Here is a 23,631-nt window from a genome sequence, read left to right as displayed (position 1 = left end):
TCTCTTGCAAAAATGTATGAAGTTTGATAATTTTGATTTCCTTGTCATGAATAATACAGTGTACTCACAGCAACTTAACTATTTTCAGGGCACATTCTGTTGAATGTAGGAAGTGATTATAAGTAGTTGTATGGTTTTTCTATTAAACTATATATTCTTTAAGGTAATCTCTTCAGTAAAATGAATTACGTATTTCCAAAGGAGCCCTTACAAAATCATAACAGGGTAGGGTGCGAGAAAGTTTAGTTTTGTATATTTCATATATTGGTGTATGGTGTATGGTATATGCTGTGTCTATCTTACCTGTTGTGGAAACAGTCCCACCGATGACTGGATGACCATCGATGTCCCCAGACCTGAATCCTGCCACCAGTGCAGTTTGGACAAACATGCTCGCTGTTTGGGAGACGACTAATGTTACGTCTGCAATGGTACTTGTGGCTGTATTCCTGAAATGCACAATTGTTGCCATGTAAAACGTCACTTTTTAACAATATACACCAAAAAGGTAAATCATCTTGTCCTGTGCTTAGAAAGCAACATTCTTAGCTGCCTTACATGTTCAGATTAACTCTCTTGTGTGCATGGTCTAAGAGTAAACAACCAAGAGGTCAAGAGTTTGAATCCCAGCCTATGTAGGACTGAAATACTGATACCAGTAAACATTTTACTGCTTAAGACACATGTTACCATATCCTTGACATTTTTTCATCTTGAAGATGGGATTTTAACATTGTATGGTGCAGTTCATTCATAAACTACAGGTTATGAGTCATGGAGTCCACAAAAATTGTTAAGAGATAGTTACCCAGGTCTGAAGGCTGTTGGAATGACAGACAGAATTCCAGTGACATTTTCAAGCCCAGTTAACTGTTGGAGGAAAAAGAAGGATTTGTTCATTTTGAATATTATGATTCTGTTCCTGAAAAATTATTAGCAAACTTTAGGTAAATTAGCCACTAAATGATAGAGTTACATGTACAAATTACAATGTACAATAGAAGACACAATTCAATTCATCAGATGAGTACTGACTGATATACATTAAATTGTTCCCATGAATTACTAGTAACCTACACGTGTGTACGGCATAACCATAATGACCGATGTGAAATGTACAGATCTAGAAATACAATGATTGTGCTTGTTTAGGACAAAGCAATGACACTTTTTTTATTCAACCATTATCAATGAAGTGTACCTTTGTTTCAAAAACGTTTGTCCAGTAGGTAAACACTGCAGAGTTTGGCTGATCCATTCCAGGGATGTAAGTGTAGTTGACCTCAACCATCACAAAGAGTGGCAGGGAGTCTAGAGAAAAGCCATAGATGGATTACAAACTACACATACAATTAGAGCACAGTAATCAACATATCTTATGAGTACATCTTATCATGTATAACAGGAAAATTGACATGCCCGAAAATACAGACCAACAATGGCAATGATGTGTCGTTCTCATATGTACAATAAACAGCAAACAAAAAACAAATTAAAGATTCTGGCAAATCTTTATATTGCACAGATCAGCCACATGAAACCTGCATTCTTACCATCATCTCTGACATTCACTGATGCGACCGTCAGATTTCCTAGCTGAGTTGTGGCCGGATTTACGGTACTTGTGATGCCAGCTCGAGCATATTGGGAGAAAACCAACCGGAAAATGTAGCTGTACTCCAGTGGTCTGTTAACAGATTGTTTTATGGTATCATACAAGTGTTCATGGTCTTGGGATATATACTTAATTCAATTCATGTTTTCAATCTTTATCTTGAAAAATATGATTTCAAACATTGAACAAAAAATTAGCAAAGCCCAATTTCTTCACTTTTCACCAGAAATTAAAACCTTTATCACCTACATGTACATATACATACTACTCCGGATTGGTATCAATTTAAACTACTGTGTACTTTCCTGTGCTAAACCTTTGCGATTTACCCTCCATTACAAAGTCTTATTCATTGTTAGTGTTAAACTTGTGTAATCTTCTACGTACCGAACAAGATTAATCGGTGCCACTGAAAGAATTCCATTCTCGTAGGAAAGTCCAGCCTGGTTGAGCTATGAAACCAAAATAGATAGAATCACAGTAAGCAAACTTAATCAATGAAAATTCTTACATGTAGATTCACATTTAGCAGTTTATGGCATAAAAGTTTTTTCAGTTATTAAGATACAAGATTATCTCATTATTTCATTGTGCGATGTGCTAGACAAAATTTCCTCAGGTAAAAGTCTAAGGTCATACATACTCCTGTGATATAACTATCCAAAAAAGTAAAAGGTTTAGATCTGATATTATTACACCAAAATTGATGTTATACATTTAGCACTATTTTGGAATTTTGTCTTTTTTCTTACCGCTGTCTGTAGGCAGATAAACTGCTGTCGTAAAATGGGAGAACAGGGCATAGATGCGACATCTAGAGACACGATTAGACTCATACTTCTTCCAACTGAAATAAAGCCAGAAAATGTGAAAATTGAGCATCATCAACAAGAAAAAAACTCATCAAAATTTACAGATCATGTATGAATCAGTATTTGCAATGCTTATCTCTTATTTAGTAGCAACCCTTTAGCTGACTCTGGTTTTCTGTCTGTTGATATGTAAATTTGCACATTGTAAATCAAAAGTAGGACAACCGATTGAATATTTGTCACAGTGTAATGGCGTTCAGGCAGATGAGTAGATCAACAAATACCGGACCAGGTACATACGTTCACACAGACGGTTTGGTAGGCGGTTGCTGAGATCCTGTAGCTGTCCAAAGTTGCTCAGACCAAAGATGTTGTCCGGAGTGCCTCCAATTGCCAGTAGCTCATTCATGTCCACGTTTGATCCAATCCCAACAACATACAAGCTGATCCCAGCCTGCCAAGCTGCCATCGCATGTTTGTCAACACTGTCAGATGACATGCCATCTGTCAAGAGAATGGCAACCCTCCGTGTACCAGGACGGCCACCATTACCAAAGGAGAAGCCATACTGTCTCATTTCGTACAGTGCCAGTCCTGTGGCTGTCCCCCCGCCTTGGTACATGACAACATCAATAGCCTGGTTGATCTCACCAATGGATCCGTAGGTGTCCAGGGCGAATTCCTGCATGACAAAGCTGCTGTACTGGAACAGACTTATCTGGGTTGCTGACGGTCTGATAGCAAAGCTGCCAGCAACTCTCTTCACAAAAGACTTCATCCGTTGGAAGTTGTCGTAGCCAACACTACCAGAACCATCCAGGACAAAAACCACTTCCATCTTTGCAGGACACAAGGGGACTGTTGCAGAAGAAGAAGACGATTTAGAAAATTGCTGACAAATGAAACATGATGAGTAGTAACGTTACCCGTGGTTATGGCAAATGCATGAAATAAAAATCTCTTGCAAAAATGTATGAAGTTTGATAATTTTGATTGCCTTGTCATGAATGTTAGTGTACTCACAGCAACTAAACTATTTTCAGGGCAAATTCTGTTGAATGTCGGAAGTTATAACATTATTATAAGTAGTTGTATGGTTTTTCTATTAAATTATATATTCTTTAAGGTAATCTCTTCAGTAAAATGAGTTACGTATTTCCAAAGGAGCCCTTACAAAATCATAACAGGGTAGGGTGCGAGAAAGTTTAGTTTTGTATATTTTATATATTGTTGTATGGTGTATGGTATATGCTGTGTCTATCTTACCTGTTGTGGAAACAGTCCCATCAATGACTGGATGACCATCGATGTCCCCAGACCTGAACCCTGCCACCAGTGCAGTTTGGACAAAGCTTCTGGCTGTTTGGGAGACTACCAATGTTACGTCTGCAATGGTACTCGTGGCTGTATTCCTGAAAAAGCACAATTGTTGCCATGTAAAAAGTCACTTTCTAACAATCCAATATACACTAAAAAGGTAAATCATCTTGTTCTATGCCTAAAAAGCAACATACTTTGCTGCCTTACATGTTCAGTTTAACTTTGAGTAGCCTGTGTGCACGGTCTTAGAGTACACAACTCTGCCTTTGGACCTATAGAGGACAAGAGTTTGAATCCCGGCCAATGTAGGACTGAAATACTGATACCAGTAAACAATTTTACTGCTTAAGACACATGTATGTAACCATATCCTTGACATTTATTTATCTTGAAGATGTGCTTTTAACATTCATTGTATGGTACAGTTCTTTAAACAGCATTCATCAACTACAGGCTATGATGCATGAAAAAAGTCTGGAAAATTGCACTAAAGAGATAGTTACCCTGGTCTGAAGGCTGTTGGAATGACGGACAAAATTCCAGTGACATTTTCTAGCCCAGTTAACTGTTGGAGGAAAAAGAAGGATTTGTTCATTTTGAATATGATTCTGTTCCTGAAAAATACATTAGCAAACTTTAGGTAAAAGTCACTAAATGATAGAGTTACATGTACAAATCACAATGTATAATAGAAGACACAATTCAATTCATCAGATGAGTACTGACTTTTATACATTAAATTGTTCCCATGAATTACTAGTAACCTACACATGTGTGTACGCCATAACCATAATGACCGATGTGAAATGTACAGATCTGGAAATACAATGATTATGCTTGTTTAGGACAAAGCAATGACACTTTTTTTATTCAACCATTATCAATGAAGTGTACCTTTGTTTCAAAAACGTTTGTCCAGTAGGCAAACACTGCAGAGTTTGGCTGATCCATTCCAGGGATGTAAGTGTAGTTGACCTCAACCATCACAAAGAGCGGCAGGGAGTCTAAAGAAAAGCCATAGATGGATTACAAACTACACATACAATTAGAGCACAGTAATCAACATATCTTATGAGTACATCTTATCATGTATAACAGGAAAATTGACATGCCCGAAAATACAGACCAACAATGGCAATGATGTGTCGTTCTCATATGTACAATAAACAGCAAACAAAAAACAAATTAAAGATTCTGGCAAATCTTTATATTGCACAGATCAGCCACATGAAACCTGCATTCTTACCATCATCTCTGACATTCACTGATGCGACTGTCAGATTTCCAAGCTGAGTTGTGGACGGATTTACGGTACTTGTGATGCCAGCTCGAGCATATTGGGAGAAAACCAACCGGAAAAGATAGCTGTACTCCAGTGGTCTGTTGAAAGACAGTCTTATGGTATTAACGTTATACAAGCGTTCACAGCTGCCAAACTCCTGGTCTTGGGATATATATATATACTTCATTCAATTCATCTTTTCAATTTTTATCTTGAAAAACATAATTTCAAACATTGAAAAAATTAAGTAAAACCCTATTTCTCCACTTCAACAGAAATTGAAACCTTTATCATTTACTTCCCACTCTGGATTTATTAAATGAAACTATATAGCGTGTACTTTCCTGTGATAAACCTTTGTGATTTACGCTCCATTACAAAGTCTTATTCATTGTTAGTTTAACTTGTGTAATCTTCTACGTACCGAACAAGATTAATCGGTGCCACTGAAAGAATTCCATTCTGGTAGGAAAGTCCAGCCTGGTTGAGCTATGAACCCAAAATAGATGTATTTCAGATAACAGTGAGCCGCTTTAGCCAATACAAATTCTTACATATAGATTAACTACATGCAGTAGTTTATGGCGTAAAAGTTTTTGCAGTTATTAAGATACAATATTATCTTATTATATCATTGTGCAATATGCTTGACAAAATTTCTATCCCAAAAAGTAAAAGGTTTAGATCTGACATTATTACACCAAAATTAATGGTACATTTAGCACTACTTTGGAATTTTGTCTTTTTTCTTACCGCTGTCTGAAGGCAGGCAAACTGCTGTCGTAAAATGGAAGAGCAGGGCACAGATGTAACATCAAGAGACAGGATTAGATTGGTACTTCTTCCGACTGAAAGAAAGCCATAAAAGTCGAATCCAGTTAAAAATAGGTTTTGTCAAATCTTTCTTGCATTATCTTCAAATTTTACAGATCCTGTAACTGCCCAAAGTTGCCCAGAGTGCCTACAATTGTCAGAATCATTGCTTGCAATGCTTCCTGAAATTCTTAAATCTGTTTCTCAGTAGAATGTCATCATTTTTCTGTTTGAAAATTTGAACATTGTATATCAAAATCAGCTCAAGGTATTGAATATTTGTCAAAGTGTAATGATCTATTGGCAGATGAATATATCTAGCATATACTGGACCAGGTACATACGTTCACACAGACGGTTTGGTAGGCGGTTGCTGAGATCCTGTAGCTGCCCAAAGTTGCTCAGACCGAAGACGTTGTCCGGAGTGCCTCCAATTGCCAGTAGCTCATCCATGTCCACGTTTGATCCAATCCCAACAACATACAAGCTGATCCCAGCCTGCCAGGCTGCCATCGCATGTTTGTCAACACTGTCAGATGACATGCCATCCGTCAAGAGAATGGCAACCCTCCGTGTACCAGGACGGCCACCATTACCAAAGGAGAAGCCATACTGTCTCATTTCGTACAGTGCCAGTCCTGTGGCTGTCCCCCCGCCTTGGTACATGACAGCATCAACGGCCTGGTTGATCTCACCAATGGATCCGTAGGTGTCCAGGGCGAATTCCTGCATGACAAAGCTGCTGTACTGGAATAGACTTATCTGGGTGGCTGACGGTCTGATAGCAAAGCTGCCAGCAACTCTCTTCACAAAAGACTTCATCCGTTGGAAATTGTCGTAGCCGACACTACCAGAACCATCCAGGACAAAAACCACATCCATCTTTGCAGTACACAAGGGGACTGTTGCAGAAGAAGAAGACGATTTAGAAAATTGCTGGCAAATAAAACATGATGAGTAGTTCCATCCCATGGTAATGACAAATGCATCCGATATAAAAATCTCTTGCAAATGTATGAAGTTTGATAATTTTGATTTCCTTGTCATGAATGTTACAGTGTACCCACAGCAACTAAACTATTTTCAAGTGACTATAAGTAGTTGTACAGTATGGTTTTTCTATTAAATTATATATTCTTTAAGGTAATCTCTTCAGTTAGATGAGTAACGGATTTCCAAAGGAGCCCTTACAAAATCATAACAAATCACAAAGGAAATTACTTAACATTAACTTAACGAATCATACACTAACAATGATAATCAAGGTAGCTCAAATTACACATAAAATATAGTGTAGGGTAGGGTGTGAGAAAGTTTTGTTTTATATAATAGTGCTCATCTAAAAGTTGCTACAACAGTCTTACATTCTGGACTGAGTGATCCTTGAAGGAACATTGGGGTAGCAGCCACAGAAGTGTTGAAGTTGGTGAGGACCGCATCCGAGACATTAGCACTCACTGAAGTAACAAAGGACACAAGTGTCGTCGTCGCTGCATATCTGTAATGAAACAGGCAAGAAAATCGCTCAGATATTCCCTATTTTCCTGCACTCCTGTACATGTACCCAACTTGGACGTTACATTTACCAGCTATTGTGATGATCACAAGGGGATGCATAGGACCCAAGATAGGGACAAATTATCCATCTTTCTACATAGATCTGTCCTCAAGCTATAGAAAATGAAATGGCTGTTAATAATGGACAACTTCTTATGAATGAAAGCAAAAAAATGCCATTGAATTGTCAAGTTCTGGAGTTGTTGTTCTGTGTCATACTGGACTTTATAAATCAACATCTCCAAGTGGCATGTATGTCATTTAATCAGATTCCACTTGTTAAATGATCAACTGTGTTAAAATTTTGGCCTTTCTCTACTATACATGGAGGTTAATGAGCATGTCTAGATAAGAAACCAAATATTAAGGATATTGTGTCACATGGCACATCCTCAGAAACATTTTTAACATTACAAGGACGTAGACCTAGTCTTCATGCAAAGTTCTGATGAGACCTACCCAGGAGAGATGTTGGTGATCCTGGCAAAGTTGACACTGATAGTCAAGCTTTGCAGCAACTGTGAAATGTAGGAGCCATTAGTTGATGTGGGTAACCTTAAAACCTTTTATGTACAGCACTTACATGTACATGTTGTTTGGAATTGTTCACTGTTGTTACAAAAAAATCTTTATCAACCAGGATATTCATTTTATAACAGCTAAAGCATCACAGCTCACAGAAAGTCTTTAGACATAACACTATAGTACATAGAGGTATCAGTACCACGGAGAAAGACAGCATTATTGAAAATTGTATCTAATATACTATACAAAATACGAAAAGGTGTTACTAAGGAAAAACTATAAATATACCCTGGTGGACTTATCCTTCAATTTTGTCCTAAAAGATAGAGAAAAAGCTATACATTGAGCCTTTAATTTTACTGATTTAGAGTGTCATAATGAACAGTGACATCAGCTCACCTGGTACTTGAAAGTGATACTTAATGCAGCAGCCTCATAGCTGGAAATGCCTCGGAGCTCTGATGTGAATGTTCTATTCACCTCCATAATGCCATAGAGAACTGTAGGACCTATAAATACATAGGGAGAAATGTTGCTGTTATTCCCCAAAATGTAGTACAACAGCATCCCTGTTACAGTTATACAATATTATTAACAACTCCAAAATATACCGATTCTTTAGATGATTTTCAAAGTACTTTCAGGAAAAATTTGTGTTGTATAATTGGTTGCACTGTTGAGTAGCATTTAAGATTATGGTGTTCTTACTCATCAAACTCAGTCTGGTGGCTATCCTTCCAAATTATATGCTTCCATTTTAAGCAAATAAGTTACCTACATAACAATCAGAAGCCTGACAGATAAACTGGCTATAGTAGCTGTACAAAGTCGAAACTCATCATCACATTCAATATTACCTTGAGCATCGAAGGTAGCACCAGTGACAGTCATGTTACCAATGGTCCCAGATAAAGCAACTTGGTTGATGATGACTTGCAGGTCATTGACAATGTATCCCAGAGAGTTCATGGTAAAGACCACTCTGACTTTGTCGTTTATGCTATGGGGAATAAAACATATTCAATTTCGCATTACATAAATTACATATTGTGTCTCAAAACCTACATTATTGAAAATATTGTCTACGTGAAATTTTCTTAGCTAGCCTGCCAAAAGTTCAGTATGCTCACCTCGGCTGGAAGTTGACGTTCACAAGGATGAGGTTGGCAAAACTTCCAAGCACAAAGTTCAGCTGAATCAAGAGTAAGTAAAAAGAAATAATGTGAACATTCCCATGTGAACATTCCCATGTTCACAAACATTTGCAAGGGATTTTGTAAATAGATCTATATTCGTTTTGAGAAAATATATATTCAATTTACAAACATTTTTATGTCTTCTTCAAGCAAACTACATGCTAAGCAAACATATGATTTATGAAATTTTGCTTAAACAGCTCAACTAATCAGTGCATTACCTGATAAAGCACTGTTGCTCGGAGACTGATGAAGGTGTCTGATGTCACATTCAACAATTCAATATTGAAGTCCTCGTCAACATCTATTGTGGCCACACTTATTACACTGCTGCCATCTGATTGTGACAATCATAACATTAGCAAAACATTAATGACTCAGTCTCTGATAAACATAATGTGGTCCAATGTGATGAATCCATTAATCAACAAAGTTTATCACATCAATAATTTGTAATTTAGGAGAGACAAACAATTAAGTTCATAGATGGAGTAAAAGGAAAATATACACCTAATAATTTTGCAATGGATCATACAGAATGATTCTAAGCATATCAATATACATATATCAACAGGTTACATCATTGTCTAGATTTATCATTTTATTGAGACACAATAAGACTATCAGGAGACCAAGAAGGATGGAAGAAACTGGTGTCCTTTTGAAGAAGACGAAGTGAAATGGGATGTAAGATGTGAAACTATAACTGTCAGAGTTTTGTTACCAGAATTTTCAGAATCAATATAAATTCTTTTCTATTTCAGCACCACCACCACTGGCCAGTGGCCACACTATTGCCATGCACCTGGGCAGGGTGCCCCTGAATGAGGGCTTTGCCCAGTAAAATAGATAGACGTTTACATTGAGACAGAAAGAAAGAAACACATATCACACAATCATATATTTTGAAAGAGAACAAGGAAGGAAAGTAAAAAAAATGCAGGCAGTTTCTCACCATCACAGAACCTATTGGCTAGACCCCCTGTCAGGGAGAGCAGGGAGTCATAGTTTGGTGCACTGAAAACTCTGTCTGAAGAACTTGCAATCTCCTGCAGCTCTGATTGGTCAGCGCCACTGCCAACACCCATGGCGTACACGATGATTCCTGCAGTCTTGACCTCCTGTACAGCCCTGGTGATGGACTGGGAGGACTTCCCATCCGTGATGATGACTGCAACCTTGCTGGCTGTGGGCCGAGCACCATTCTGCAAGCTGAACAGTCATATGTAAATTTTAGATAAAAACAACTGTTTGCAACAGTTTCAGGTAGGTATTCCACAAATAAGTATTGTGTATCCTTTGGATATTCCTAATATATCATATCGAGAAACAACAAAGACATTGTAGTAACATCAGCTATTGACAAGCCAGAATTCTTCTAAGGGGTATTTTGGTCCTTCTCTGTGCTTAATCGTTTAAATCATTCAATATCAGATTTGTTAAGGCTTCTCAGTGAATCCTCTCTTTTGATCATCTTTAAGACTTACTATATTGTGGCCAGAAAGGTCATTCATTATACAGAAAGAACACATTATGACAAACACAATGGGTTTATTTACCTGAATGCATTGTTGACCAGTTCGTAGAGGGCCAGGTGAGTGTTGGTGCCTCCACCCTTGTACATCATGCCATCAATTGCTGTGTTGATGTCATCCAAAGTGCCATAAGAATTCAGACTGAAGACAGTTTTTACATCGGTTGAATACTGAAGGATGCCAAGTCTAGAGTCGGAAAGAAAACACAGGTCACATCTTATTTGGAAAAAAGGATTATCAATCAATTCTACACAACATTGATTGGGTAAACAGGGTATCAATTATTAAATCAACAACTAGTATCTGTTGACATAAGCAAACCAAAAAATCATTCAATAAGCCCCTATCATTACATCAGATATCAAGATATAGCTTGTAAGCCTCTCACTGACAGTTACTTTGGGGATTGTGTTCTTGGCTACTTATAGCGGAGAGAAGCAGTACTCCAGTCAGAGACTCCCTCACTGCATATACACAATCCATTATGACATCCATATGAGGGAACTATACTATTGCTCAGCAATATCACAGTCACAGACACGTATGTCACATTTGTCTGCAGCCATTACCTTGTTGCGTCTTGTCCAAACTCAAATTGGGTGGTGAGCCTCTTGACAAATCCCTTTAACTTATTGAAGTTATCAGCCCCAACACTGCCTGAGTCATCAAGTACAAGCACCAGGTCGACCTCCACTCCACACTGGGGCGCTGCAACACATTTTTGGATAATAATTCTATTAAAATTCACCAGAAAAGTACAATGTAGCATGACTCACACACATTATCTGGAACAAAACCAAGATATGAAGATCCATATGGCCAAATATCAAAAGAAAGACAAGGTAAAATTGATAAACCATCATCTATGTCCTAACCTGTGCTTAAGTTGTATCCATCTTCAGATGGATAAATAAGCAAACATTACCATAATGTCCTACAAGATCATTCTTCAAGTTATGCTACATCATCAATTGCACCTTAACGCTTGATGTAAGTCCAAAGTACAATACATTTTGTTGGAAAAGTTTTTATCTGCAAGGCGCATTTGAAGGAGACAGGTTACTGAATTAAAAACTTATAGCAGGCAAACATTCTTAACTATGTTCATATCAACAACTGATCTTGTAAATATTTAGAATGTGATACTAACCTTCAATGGATAGATACCCAGACCCAGGGAGGATATCCAGAGTTCCAACCATCGGATATGAATCAGTGACATTCAGGTAGGAGGTGACGATGCTGGGTACAGCTGTTTGAGCACAGTTCATCTGGAAGTCAACCCAGGTTGTTGTAGCCATGGTGCTGAAAACAGAATTGTTGTACATTGATTTGGTTTCAAGGTGAAAAAAGGGATTCCTCTTCACCAATTTGGCTTTTTAGACACATTCATTTCATCTACGACTTATAGCCATTTGGAAAGCATAATGGTTGTACATTGATTTTGTTTTAAGGTGAAAAAAGGCATTCCTCTTCACCAATTTGGCTTCTTAAGCACATTCATTTGTAAGCAACAATTCTACTTCCTGGTGAGAGTTTCTGTTCCCCATAAAGATATGATTATGGTTAGACTCTGCACAATATGTGGTCATTAGCAGTTCTTCTTCAGAAAAGTTAAACAAAACAATATGTTACTCACCCTGGCTTGATATTTGTAACTGCCATTGATCGAACCCCGTAGAGACTACTGAAGATACGGAGAACCTACAAAATAACATTTTCTTAGAATCAACTGTTTTTATGTGATAAGCTCAAAGGAAAACTATTTTGCAGGCTTTTTCATTTTAAACAAAGGCCGAGGTAGGTACACCTTGAATTAGTTATATTATAGTAGCAACGAATAAAAAACTTTACAAACATTGTGATGAGATGATATACATATTCCTCTTTTACAGGCACTCAAAACAGTTGCATATTTGGAAAAGAAGAAAAAACGTATTACTCTTACATTCAGTTTAACACTGCTGGCTAGCATTCTGTATGATGCTGAAAACTGGTCTCTGTAGCTCTGCATGAACACTGTGCGGACTTGAATGTAGCCATACAGGAACTGATTTGCTACAGGCAGAGAAATGAATGTGTCATGCAAACAGCTCATTACTCCCTATTAATGAGTATCTATTTCAAGGACTCTTTTGTTAGTTTTTTAGTATATAGATTTTCTATCAATTTTAATCAATCAATCAATTAATTTTCTTTATCTCATCAAAGTGAATCTTCTGTAAACTTTTTGAATTGAATAATTAACAGAGCTGTTGAAAATCATAAAAATTTTTGTAAGTTTTAAGACATCCTATCAAGTGCAAGTGTGATAACTAATGCCTATAAGTTAGGAACCACAACTACAACTAAGACAGTAGCCATACCAATCTGGTCATATGTGATGGTTGCTGTGTCAAAGCTGTAGGAACCAAACTGTCCAGCTGCAGAGATGTTCAAGACCTTCTGTTGAATGGCATCCAAAGCATAGGCCCCGGCAATCACCCGGATATTAGCACGTGTGCTATACATGGGACTATTACATCATGGGGAAAACATGGAAAAAACATGATATGAAAAGTGAACTTTGGCCATTTTTTCCTCACAAAACATGATTCAGTATATGAAATGTGCTACACAATATAATGGATAAATCCAAATCAAAATGAAAATGTTAATACAGGGAGCATTGCATACCCAGGCATGAGGTTGACGACTTGTGCAGCTTGGAAACCAAACATATCTTGAAGGCCCGTCAAAAACTGCATGGAAAGTTTCAAAACAATGAGATACCAGGGTAGAAACACTAGTTCCATAGTCTTGTATCACAGTCACAACCAAACTGCTAGCTCTGTTTTAGTATTGACATTGACAAAAATGTAAGTAGCACTGAATATCTTTAGATAAGTTCTGCCTGAAGATAATCCTAACAATATAGTAGTCATACCTTTGCTCAACTATTGTTCAATAAACATATCAATGTGAGACAATTAACTACTCAGTCTTCTGTACAGATATTGTTTTTGATTCACTCTGCGTGATTCACTGTTGACTTTTTACCAGGTTTAGAATGCCCACACAATAGTGAACTACGGGTAAAATGCATGCAAAAGCTTAGCCACAGGAAAGCAAATTATCATAAACAGGATTTTCCATAAAGAAATAAGATGTTATAATACAGCAGGTAAGAATATGGAACACACGGTGGTCTTAACAGCAAGGTTGAGCGCAGTAAATCCCGGTGAAGCTGCAGTCAGGAACTCGGCGGTGTAGTTCACATCCAAGGTCACGGTCATGTAGCTAGTCACACCAACTGTCAAAAGTACAGACAATCTTGAATCATTGGACAGACAAAATATCATTATATACATTTTACAAGTATGTTTCCTTGATGCATGATTCTCTCTTTACATTTTACAAGCTCTAAAAGCATAAATTAAAGTAACATTATATACAATCTAGTAGTTAACGAAATATACAATCTTAGTGTTAGGTTGTACATTGCAATTCTTAACGTAATTGTCTCACAAAATTTGCAGGCATCTGCTCAAGTAATCAACCATCTAAGCTTTTTCTTACAATCTAATGTTACATCAGAATTTTTAAGATGTAGAATTTCATATGGAAAACATACCTTCACACAGCTTCCTTGGCAATCTGTTGCCCAGATCTACCAGCCCGTATGAGTCACTCACGCGGAACACAAAGTTAGTGGATGGACTGAATGCTTCTAAGCTACCCAGGTCAGCATCATCACCAATGGCAACAGTGAACGTGACAACACCATTTTCAGATGCACGTTGGAAATCTGCTGCATCCGTCACACCATCAGTGACAAAAACTGCCAGCCTGTGTAAGAGTAATAAAATCTTATTTTAAAGTTTACAAGAGCAGAAGTATATGAGCAGAATCTGCTTAAAAGTACAGCTCCCATGATTTCTAAAGAAAGAGTATCAGTACTACAGTCAATGTAATTACTTTCATTTTAAGCAGAACTAAATGCATGATAAACTTTTTGTTTGACAATATTTAATCTCTACTAATTGTGGTAGACTTATCAAATTAGCATACAATGTACCCACTCATGAAGTTCAACATGGAAACAATATCTAATAAAAATATCTATAACTGACTCCATCATCGCCCATAGCCTCTACATATAATTCATCCCACCTGTTAACTCCTGTCCTTCCTCCATTCCCTTGCAAGAAAACTCCAAGATGGCTAAACCTCCTGCCTTCTCCTGGCATGTCTGTCTGCTGTATGGCATCAAGACCTTGTATCAGCCCTTGCAGGCTTTGGAACTGGTTCAGAGGGAAATCTAGCCTTGGTGAACTGCCTCCCTGTGCCACAGACACTTGGGTTGCTTCAGGCCCAATGGTGAAAGTGTGCACAACTCTCTTGATGAAGGCCACTATGGCACTGAAGGTGCTGGGGGACACAGTGCCATCAATAGCAAAAACAAGGTCTGTTGGGACAGTGCATGGAGGAACTGAAAGAGAATAGTACAGGGGGAGTCAGACAACTAGAGCAGTCAAACATGATCGAAAGCAGAAATTGAAGATGGCCAAACACAAATTACTTTTAGTTTAGATTTGTTCTCTATGGACTTATGTGATGATATCATTCAGTAAGCAGGTACCACTAAGCATAAAAACTAGGACTTGTATTGAAATCAATCAGACACGCATGTCTTTTGTTCAAAGCTTCAATGTGGTGAAGCAAAATACTCTTTGTGCATAGAAACTTCAAGTACATGACTGATCCTATTGCAATACAGAAATGCCTTCCTTTACCTCTTGGTGTTAGCGTTATCCCAGTGTCATTGGTGACAGCTAAGTTGTTGACCATTCCCATAGCAACAGCATTTTGAAGAGCCATCTCCTGGTACATGACTTGACTGGCAGAGGAAATGAAGGACACCTCTGCAGCCACATAGGCACCCCTGTGTGGTGGTGTATGAACAAAAGTCAAACATGATACTGAGAAGCTTACATCTGCTTTAAACATCCCTGCCTGATACCAGACATTAAATTGTAAGTTGTAGAAAACATAGGCTTATGTGATTAATGTCATTCAAATTTTCACAGCTATAATATCAAAATACACTACTTGAGTTACATAACTGTGCCTGACTGGTTTTTACGATGGAGGTCATTCCATATTTCATGACAGATCAAACAGGAATGTTATCCGTTATATGCTGTTTTCTTCTCAATTCATGGCATAACTACCTCATTTGCATAAAATTGCATAATGAGCTCTAGAACCAGGATGTCCCACCAGGACCATAGAACAACATACCTACAAATGATCAAGAGACATCAAGCTATCATTCTATGATACTGAACTTAATGTATAAAGGATGTGCTACGTTTGTCAATTTCTAGGCCTCTTCCAGGTTGACATCCTTTTCCTTCAGAATTGAGTACTCCTTCATGTATCTCTAGTTATTTGAAAAGTACTTACAAAGGCTTGATGTCTGTAACTTGCAGACCATACAGGCCCAAAAAATCTGGTCTCATGCTGTAGTAGTTAAGCACCTAGTAGGTGAAAGACAATTATACAATCTTTATAACTATAGAAATCTGACAAAAAGATAAAAATGTAGCTTTTGCCTGAAATACCGGATAGCTGTGACAAGTGTGGTCAAAGTGAGCCAGAAATATGACAAGCTTTTCGATTTAGAAGTGTCCAATGTAGGCTAGCAAATGTTTTAGCTGAAGGTATCAAGATGTACAAATAAGCAGCTTACATTAGTTTCCACGTTAACAGCCAGTGCTGTCTTGCCCTGTGTGCTGACTAGGTTCTCTGTGTAAGTCTCCTGCAGTGGTAGTAGTGTGTAGCTCGTGGAGACAACTGAAACAGTTCATTAAAATAATCAGTGCAGATCACAATTAAGTTTAAACGATATTTTGATAACCAAAAAGTGAGGCAGTGGATTACTTGTAGCTCAGTGGATGAAGACACATCTTAGGTAGAAACTTCATTTCAAGGGACTCACAGTACTGTACAGGTAATGCAACTTTAAACTAACAACTCAAAGTCAGTGCAAGTCACAATTAAAAGTCACAGTTTAAGTTTCAAACAATATTCTGATAAACAGAAAACCTGAAGCAGTGAATTGCTTTTAGCTCAGTGGATGATGACACATATTCAGAAACGACACTTCATTGGACTTAACTGTACAGGTAATGCAACTTTAAATTATCAAAGCTATTTGCCACTTTCCTTAGAAAATCATTTCAAAGAGCAATTTCTCTTCTTTGGCAGTTTGTCTAAATCATCTAATTCTAAGATTGTTAATTTTCAATCACATCTGAGCTTTGTGACATTAAGTACAACAGGCAATAAATTGGAGTGAGTGAGTGAGTTAGTGATACAAACCTTCTTGTCCAAAAAACTGCAGTTCACACACTTGAGGGTTGTAAAGTTCAGAGTGAGTGTCAGAAACTTGCAGCCTCCAGAGACGACCAGTTGCAGAGAAACCGCCAAAACTTATCGGACCATTCAGAATTTCTGGTACTGCCACTCTCTTGACATCTGTCCAGTTGCCAGCGGGGCCTCTGTGCACTTGTAGCATGACAGATTTGGGAACAAAGTCTGATGGCATCTTACCAGTGAAACGAACCTGTGAAAGAGAGACAAAATTACCATACAGTCATGAATTGATTTTAGTTCTGTTGGCACATTGTCTGTTGATACATGTACATTATATCTGTATACTATAGCCGGTATAACCGCCCTTCGGCGTAACACACCAGCTTTGCAGGCACGCTGCGCGGGAGCAGCTGGTTATATTACACTGAATGGCCAATTATATATGAGCATAGTTCACAATGTGCTGTTCAAGATGTGTCAGCAGTCTTGTCAATATGAAAAGATTACTAGTGGCTCCGTAACGTTATATAAAAAAGACAAAATTGTCAATGAACAAAATTTCTTGATACCTGGAAGATTGTATGGGGACTGCCGAGGTTGAAAGTCAGGTACCGGGTTCCACTGCCGGGATTCCAGCAGGTCGCGTTGTCATCATCCAGAGTAAGATTTGCTGCAGTCTCCCAAGCCATGTCCTCCTCTGCAATCCAACCTGGTTCACTGAGTAGCCATGTTGGTCCATCCAGCCCACCAAGGCCTGAGAATAGAAGTGTTCATTTCAGTATGCAGAATGAATGTTGCTCTCAAAGAAAAAGTACTGCTGTGATACTTGCTCATTGACATTCCGTAGCACTTTGCACACTGTACTAGGTAGTCAGTTAAGACATTCGACTGTCTGCCATTTCATACAGCAGCTGTGTTCGTTTATGGTTCTGTTAAAAGGAATCAAAGTTATCTGATTCATATCAAGCATCTAAAGCACGTAAAAATACATTCCTGCTTCAAAATCCATACAATAGCATCTGTCCTTGGTGCTGAATGCCATTTGTTGTAACACTTAAGTGCTATTTTGTCTGTTGATACCATCAGCAAACAATGCAAACACATGGAGTAATGGCAAATAATTCAAATAAACCATTTTATTGTATCTTTATATAAATCGCCACCCATACACATTATTATCCATCAGTATTCCTCTTAAAATACTATGAAGAAACTATCCTTGGTACTAGACTAGACATCATTCACCAATAAAACATGCAAACAGTTCTAAGACTCTTTCACCATCAGACTTTGTTGATGCTATATCAAAAAATTTAAAAAATTCACCAGTGACATCTTCTTTTAAGTATAACTGTAATGCTATATACTTAATGACAGCAGTCATCAAGGATATTAAAAGGCTTACTAATATCACCGGAGAAGCCTGAGAAGCCTTCGTCACAGCGGCACTGGTACCCTCCCCTGGTCACCTCACAAACACCATTGCTGCAAGGGTTTCTGTCACACTACAGAAACAACATAATAAAGGGAAAGAATTCAATAAACATAAGAACAGAAATCTGAATATTGTCCAAACTAGCATAAGTCTGCCTTCCATACATCTGCCATTGACAGTTGTATCAACAGTGTTAAGAGTAAACAGGTAAAAAATTATATATTGTTTTTATTGGTGCAAAATAGATAATGGAAATATTAAAAAAAGACTTTTACGGGATTAAGTGCCATGTCAGCCTCATCAATAGTCCCGTCCATGTCGTCATCGATGCCATTGGGCAGCTCCTCATCAAAGAGGCCGTCGCAGTCATTGTCCTTCCCATCTCCTGCTGTGCTGTTGCCTCGGTCACACACTGCCAGTGGGGACAGGTGGTATCCAGCTGCAACAAAGATGGAATGGAAAGAAGTTGTAACAAACTCATACATAGTGTATATATACCACTTTGGATCATACAATTTACAGTTGTTGAGAAAATCTATTCCACATTTTGTAATTAGATCATAGTGATGAACATAAAAGCTGACTTTGAATCCAAGACAATTGCACTCAGCAAAATCCTAATAAAACATGATACCGTATATGATTGAGAAATTGAGAGGAGAGCACAGCCATTCTGTATATTCTAAAGAAGGACAGCATGACAAACATTCTTTATGTTTGTTACATAAGAACTAGAAACCGATTTATTTTCTTGAAAGAAACAATGCTGAAAAAGGAAGAAGAATATCAATACAAATCTTTTTGAAAACTTGAAAGCTTAGACCTCTGACTGTTTTCATGTTAATCTTTTGCCTGGTTTCTGCTTTAAGATGCATGGGAACAAAGGAAATAGGAGTGGCTTAAGCAACAGCATTACAGACACTATTAAGATCACAAGCAATCTACAGTCTTCACAATACTGTACCTGGAACAACATAAGTTGACCCATCAGCTGCCAAGCTGTAGACGAAAGCTCCAAATCTGGCCAGCGGACTGACGTGCCAGATTCTGGAAGTGCCAGAAGATATCTGCATCATCACCCAGGACAGATCAGAGTTGGGAATGTTCCTCCACGCGGTGCCTAGTGGCAGTCGCCCACCTGGTACAAAATTAACAGGCATCGTGTAAGACCACAGGGAGCAACTTTGCCAACCAATGAATCATCATCATATACTGGTTTCTGCATCTGCAGTTGTGGAGACTTCCACTGCGTCTTGCAATCTTTAAGCTCTCATATCTTTGTAGTGGGACCTAGAGTTTCTTTTCTGTTGTTGTGGGACCTAGTCCACTGTGTTTGAGGTCTGCCTTTAGCATGCAAAACACAATATCCATTTGGAAATATATGTTTTGTATATCAATTTTGATTTCTAAGATCCTCCTTTTGAATGTGTTAGGACTCTACTAACAACAACAACAAAAATGTTTTGGTGCTCCGATTTGTGGAAAGTGAAATGCATGTAGCAGAATACAACGTTGAATGAATACAGTGAGATTATCAATTCATCTATTGTCAAATGCAACAATATATTACACTGACTTCAGGTCACATGTATTTTCAAAAGTGAACAATTACAATAAGTACATTAAGTACAAGTGGACATTCTCTCTCCATGGCGGGTTAAGGAAATTCTGAAGTTTCACCTTCAAAACGAAGACCGCTGATGTCGGCACTTCTCACAAAGAGGACTAGATTGGGTGTGCTGGAGACTCCTGGGAGTTCTAAGGTAGTGAGGCTGTATGTTGACGCCCACTGCTCAGTAGGGGACAAGGTCTACAAACAAATAAACAAAAACTTTTAATGTTGAGTTGGGATACAATAACAAAATTATACATTTTCATTGAGTCACTTCCAAAGATGGAGAAACATTCATTTTGGCACAGGTCACTCAAATGATTGATGAGAAGACCTCAACAAGTACAAGTAGGTACACTCCCAAATATTATATCATCATTCGAGAATAACAGTTACTGTTATAGTATTATCATTAATGCAAAAAATCAAGCACATGTCCCAGTCCATTGACATCTATCAGCTACTATTACGATTATTTTCACAAAGAAACAACAGACTGCTCCAAGCCAAACAGGAATTAAAGATACCAAAAAACAAAATTACTATGATCTTCTTATTTTATGAGAATTTCAATTATCAGTATTTCAAATATTTCATAGGTATCTAAATATACTCATAGGAAGCAAATTAGGGTACAACAGCTATCACTGTGAATGGTTTACCAGCATGGTTGGTCCCATCTGAATGTTGTTCACCGATCTTCCCTTTTGGAACACAACAACCTGAATTGGCTGCGTGGATGTCATAATGAAGTACTGATCAAATGACGTCGTCTCACTGAAGTCAAACTCCCACATGGACAGAACATCAATATTCTGTGTCATTCCATTGCTGAGAGTGACTGTTGTGAATTCAAAGGCTGCTGTCACCCTAGCAACAGAAACAAAGAAAACAATGGTGAAGAAATCGACAATGTGACTGAATCAAGACAGTGATGGAAACATCGCATTCTCATTGCCAGAGTTCACAAAAATAGAATGCCAAGAATCCTTCCTCCTCCCACCCTCTTTCTGCATACACACACACACACATACACACACACACACACACACACACAAACACACAAATATGTATATACACATACATATATGTACACACACACTCACACACACACACACACACACACACACACACACACACACACACACACACACACACACACACAAAGTGGTTTAGTCACTAACTCAACTTCTAACAGTTTTCTAACCTAAGCTACACATTCAACAAAACACTTTCTCAGCATGCTTGAAGAATGCAGTCACTAAATTTTTCAAAACATAATGAAATGCTGCTAGCCATGTGTAGGTATCTACATGCTGTACCTGAAGACATTTGCAGAAGTTGCATGGATGATGAAGGTCTTGCCCCAGCTGCTGACAGGTGTTAGCTGCTGCTGGATGTGTCCCCCGGGAGGGCTCCCCGGGAACTCAGCAAACTGGTTGCCAGAGTACACAGCAATGGGCTTGTTCGATGTGATGTAGGTTCCTGTCAATGGAGACATTCTCGTTGTTAGTGTGAATGGCAGTTTGTATGACATAAGGCAGTAATAAAATGAAGTGAACTAAAATAGAATAAAAAAGCATCTGTTAGTGCATCCCATATAACGTTAGTAGCTAAAATAAAAACTTAATGTGTATTCCAACAGGGTATCATGGAAAAAACTGCTTTCAAAGTCTTTTATCAGCAGGTATCTCCCATGATATCCTTTTGGAATACTTCATCAACTTTTTATATAATTATACATATATATGTGATGCACTAACAACTTGAAGTCATATAGATTAATATGGTGGCAATGAAACTGCATGTAGATGTAAAATACTAAAAACAAATAAGGTTATCAACTTAAGTCTATGACTGAGTTCAAGAATAACTTATATTTTGTTAAAATTCTGAACATACCACTTAGATCCTCTTGATCCACTATCTGTACGGCACCGATGGTACTGGGCCCGATTGTAAGAGTAAGATCCTCTGCTGGGGTAACCGGAGCTAAACCTGCATACTCAATTGTCACCATTGATCTGATGGTAACCGTGGTGTCATCCTCTGTAGCTGCGATGGTGAACTGACTGGGATATCCGTTGGTTGGTGTGTACATCACAGCCACATACTCTGTACCAAGACTGGATTTGGGGAGAGCAATGAATGGCTGGATGGTGTAGAGCTCTTTGACAAGTCCGTACACAGTGACAGGTACCTCGGTTGATGTCACAGAGATCACTCTGTCGGAATGTGTTGTACTTCCGACCATCACAAGATCATTTGGAACCTCCACCATGACAACCTGGCTCCCAGACACAGTCACAGTGGTCTAAAAAGGGGAGAAAATTGGGCTAAATAATATTGTTCCTTTTGGGTATGTACAACATCAAGTTTAAGTAAAGAAAGTGTGATAAAGAATTCATAACACAGAATTTTTTATTTATTTTTTTACAGCAGCTCTTTACAATGTCTGACAGCAACAGCTACTTACATTCAATTTCAGCACATTTGATAAGTCCAAGATCAAATAATACAAAATTTAACATTAATGTGGGTAGATTTCTAGGGCTGCTGCACTCTTTCATAAAAACATACATTGTTGTATAAAAAATACCTGGAAGCCTCCAAGGTCTGCAGAGACAGTGACTGAGGTGTTTCGTCCACCGCTACTTGAAATGTACAAACGAGGGTTTGTCATGTCTGCAGGATCATTCCCTGTGAAGGCCACCAGAAACTCCCGGCCAGATGTACTCAATGCTGTGGAACCAAGAAATAGACCTTAGATTAGAAAGGGAAAGGTATTCAAATATCATACTGTAACGAGCCATTTCTAGCCTGTCCCTCACCCCTAGGTGAATCTCCAGTCTTAGATCAAGGAGCGCTCACAGACCATGCAGACAGTACCATGAGGTCTTAAGTAAATTCATGTCTGTACTCGTCATAAATCCGTCACCTCCTCGGAGGTCCCTGAAAGAGTCTATATATATACAACAGGGGGGGGGGGAGTGAGTCTAATATGGTCTCTTACTAACAATGCTTTAGCATTGCCTGAATCATATCATGGCCAAGACCTGTGAGACTCAGAAAAGACTGGAGTCAGTCAAGGGAGGTGTTTCTTCATAGGAGCGATACCATCCTGGAATGACGATGATGAAATCATATCCTATCCATTATCACATCAAAGTTTTAGAAAAAATGAAAACCTGACAAACATTTGAAGTGTATCTTGAGACTGTTGTTTTTTCAGTACAACATGTGTTACGACTCACCTTTGGACATTGCCATGCTGCTGCCCACAGTGCGACCACCCGTCACACCCCCACCTGCCAGACGTGCACGCAGTGCTGTGAAGTCTGTGTAGTATGTTGTGTAGAGTCTGAACACAGCACTCCCACCCATTGCACTGCAGCAATACAACATGTACATTTTGTTGTAACCGTTGCCAAATTGAAGTTGTATTCAAAACACAATCACCTGTTTGATCTACAACAATCTCTAACTTTGCACATCATGATTTTCTTCCTTCTTTTCATTCCCACCTCATGTAACTTATCTGTCATTCAGTAAATGGTATCCTGAATCAT

General features: G+C 38.3%; 3 protein-coding genes and 1 long non-coding RNA gene across 4 annotated transcripts; all 4 read right to left on the bottom strand.

Annotated features, from left to right (window-relative positions):
- Positions 1 to 64: 64 nt before the first annotated feature.
- On the bottom strand, positions 65 to 9,114 carry LOC136422457 (matrilin-4-like). Its single transcript, XM_066410230.1, has 20 exons — positions 9,055 to 9,114; positions 8,782 to 8,924; positions 8,324 to 8,433; positions 7,859 to 7,917; positions 7,207 to 7,340; positions 6,187 to 6,744; positions 5,783 to 5,877; positions 5,454 to 5,518; positions 4,994 to 5,127; positions 4,642 to 4,751; positions 4,251 to 4,312; positions 3,694 to 3,839; positions 2,728 to 3,285; positions 2,368 to 2,462; positions 2,003 to 2,067; positions 1,554 to 1,687; positions 1,202 to 1,311; positions 809 to 870; positions 304 to 449; positions 65 to 96 (listed from the first exon to the last, which is right to left on the bottom strand). The coding sequence occupies exons 2-20, from the start codon at positions 8,891 to 8,893 to the stop codon at positions 65 to 67; spliced, it is 2,787 nt and encodes a 928-aa protein (XP_066266327.1). The 5' UTR covers positions 8,894 to 8,924; positions 9,055 to 9,114.
- A 215-nt stretch (positions 9,115 to 9,329) lies between these two features.
- On the bottom strand, positions 9,330 to 15,873 carry LOC136422456 (cartilage matrix protein-like). Its single transcript, XM_066410229.1, has 14 exons — positions 15,869 to 15,873; positions 15,431 to 15,579; positions 14,808 to 15,126; positions 14,269 to 14,483; positions 13,838 to 13,947; positions 13,332 to 13,396; positions 13,022 to 13,170; positions 12,604 to 12,713; positions 12,295 to 12,359; positions 11,806 to 11,960; positions 11,225 to 11,363; positions 10,680 to 10,841; positions 10,076 to 10,332; positions 9,330 to 9,457 (listed from the first exon to the last, which is right to left on the bottom strand). The coding sequence occupies exons 1-14, from the start codon at positions 15,871 to 15,873 to the stop codon at positions 9,330 to 9,332; spliced, it is 2,028 nt and encodes a 675-aa protein (XP_066266326.1).
- A 229-nt stretch (positions 15,874 to 16,102) lies between these two features.
- On the bottom strand, positions 16,103 to 17,185 carry LOC136422645 (uncharacterized). The gene is made up of 3 exons (XR_010753648.1): positions 17,022 to 17,185; positions 16,390 to 16,493; positions 16,103 to 16,177 (listed from the first exon to the last, which is right to left on the bottom strand). It is a non-coding gene; the product is annotated as an uncharacterized lncRNA (long non-coding RNA).
- A 375-nt stretch (positions 17,186 to 17,560) lies between these two features.
- LOC136422455 (IgGFc-binding protein-like) lies at positions 17,561 to 23,446 on the bottom strand. The gene is made up of 10 exons (XM_066410227.1): positions 23,317 to 23,446; positions 22,662 to 22,804; positions 21,965 to 22,376; positions 21,385 to 21,547; positions 20,725 to 20,932; positions 20,131 to 20,260; positions 19,415 to 19,588; positions 18,726 to 18,889; positions 18,421 to 18,520; positions 17,561 to 17,769 (listed from the first exon to the last, which is right to left on the bottom strand). The coding sequence occupies exons 1-10, from the start codon at positions 23,444 to 23,446 to the stop codon at positions 17,561 to 17,563; spliced, it is 1,833 nt and encodes a 610-aa protein (XP_066266324.1).
- Positions 23,447 to 23,631: the final 185 nt, after the last annotated feature.

Source organism: Branchiostoma lanceolatum, chromosome 17, assembly GCF_035083965.1.
Source record: "Branchiostoma lanceolatum isolate klBraLanc5 chromosome 17, klBraLanc5.hap2, whole genome shotgun sequence".
NCBI lineage: Eukaryota > Metazoa > Chordata > Leptocardii > Amphioxiformes > Branchiostomatidae > Branchiostoma > Branchiostoma lanceolatum.
The sequence above is the reverse complement of the archived record's forward strand: the minus strand, read 5'-3'. Positions and strand labels throughout refer to the sequence as shown.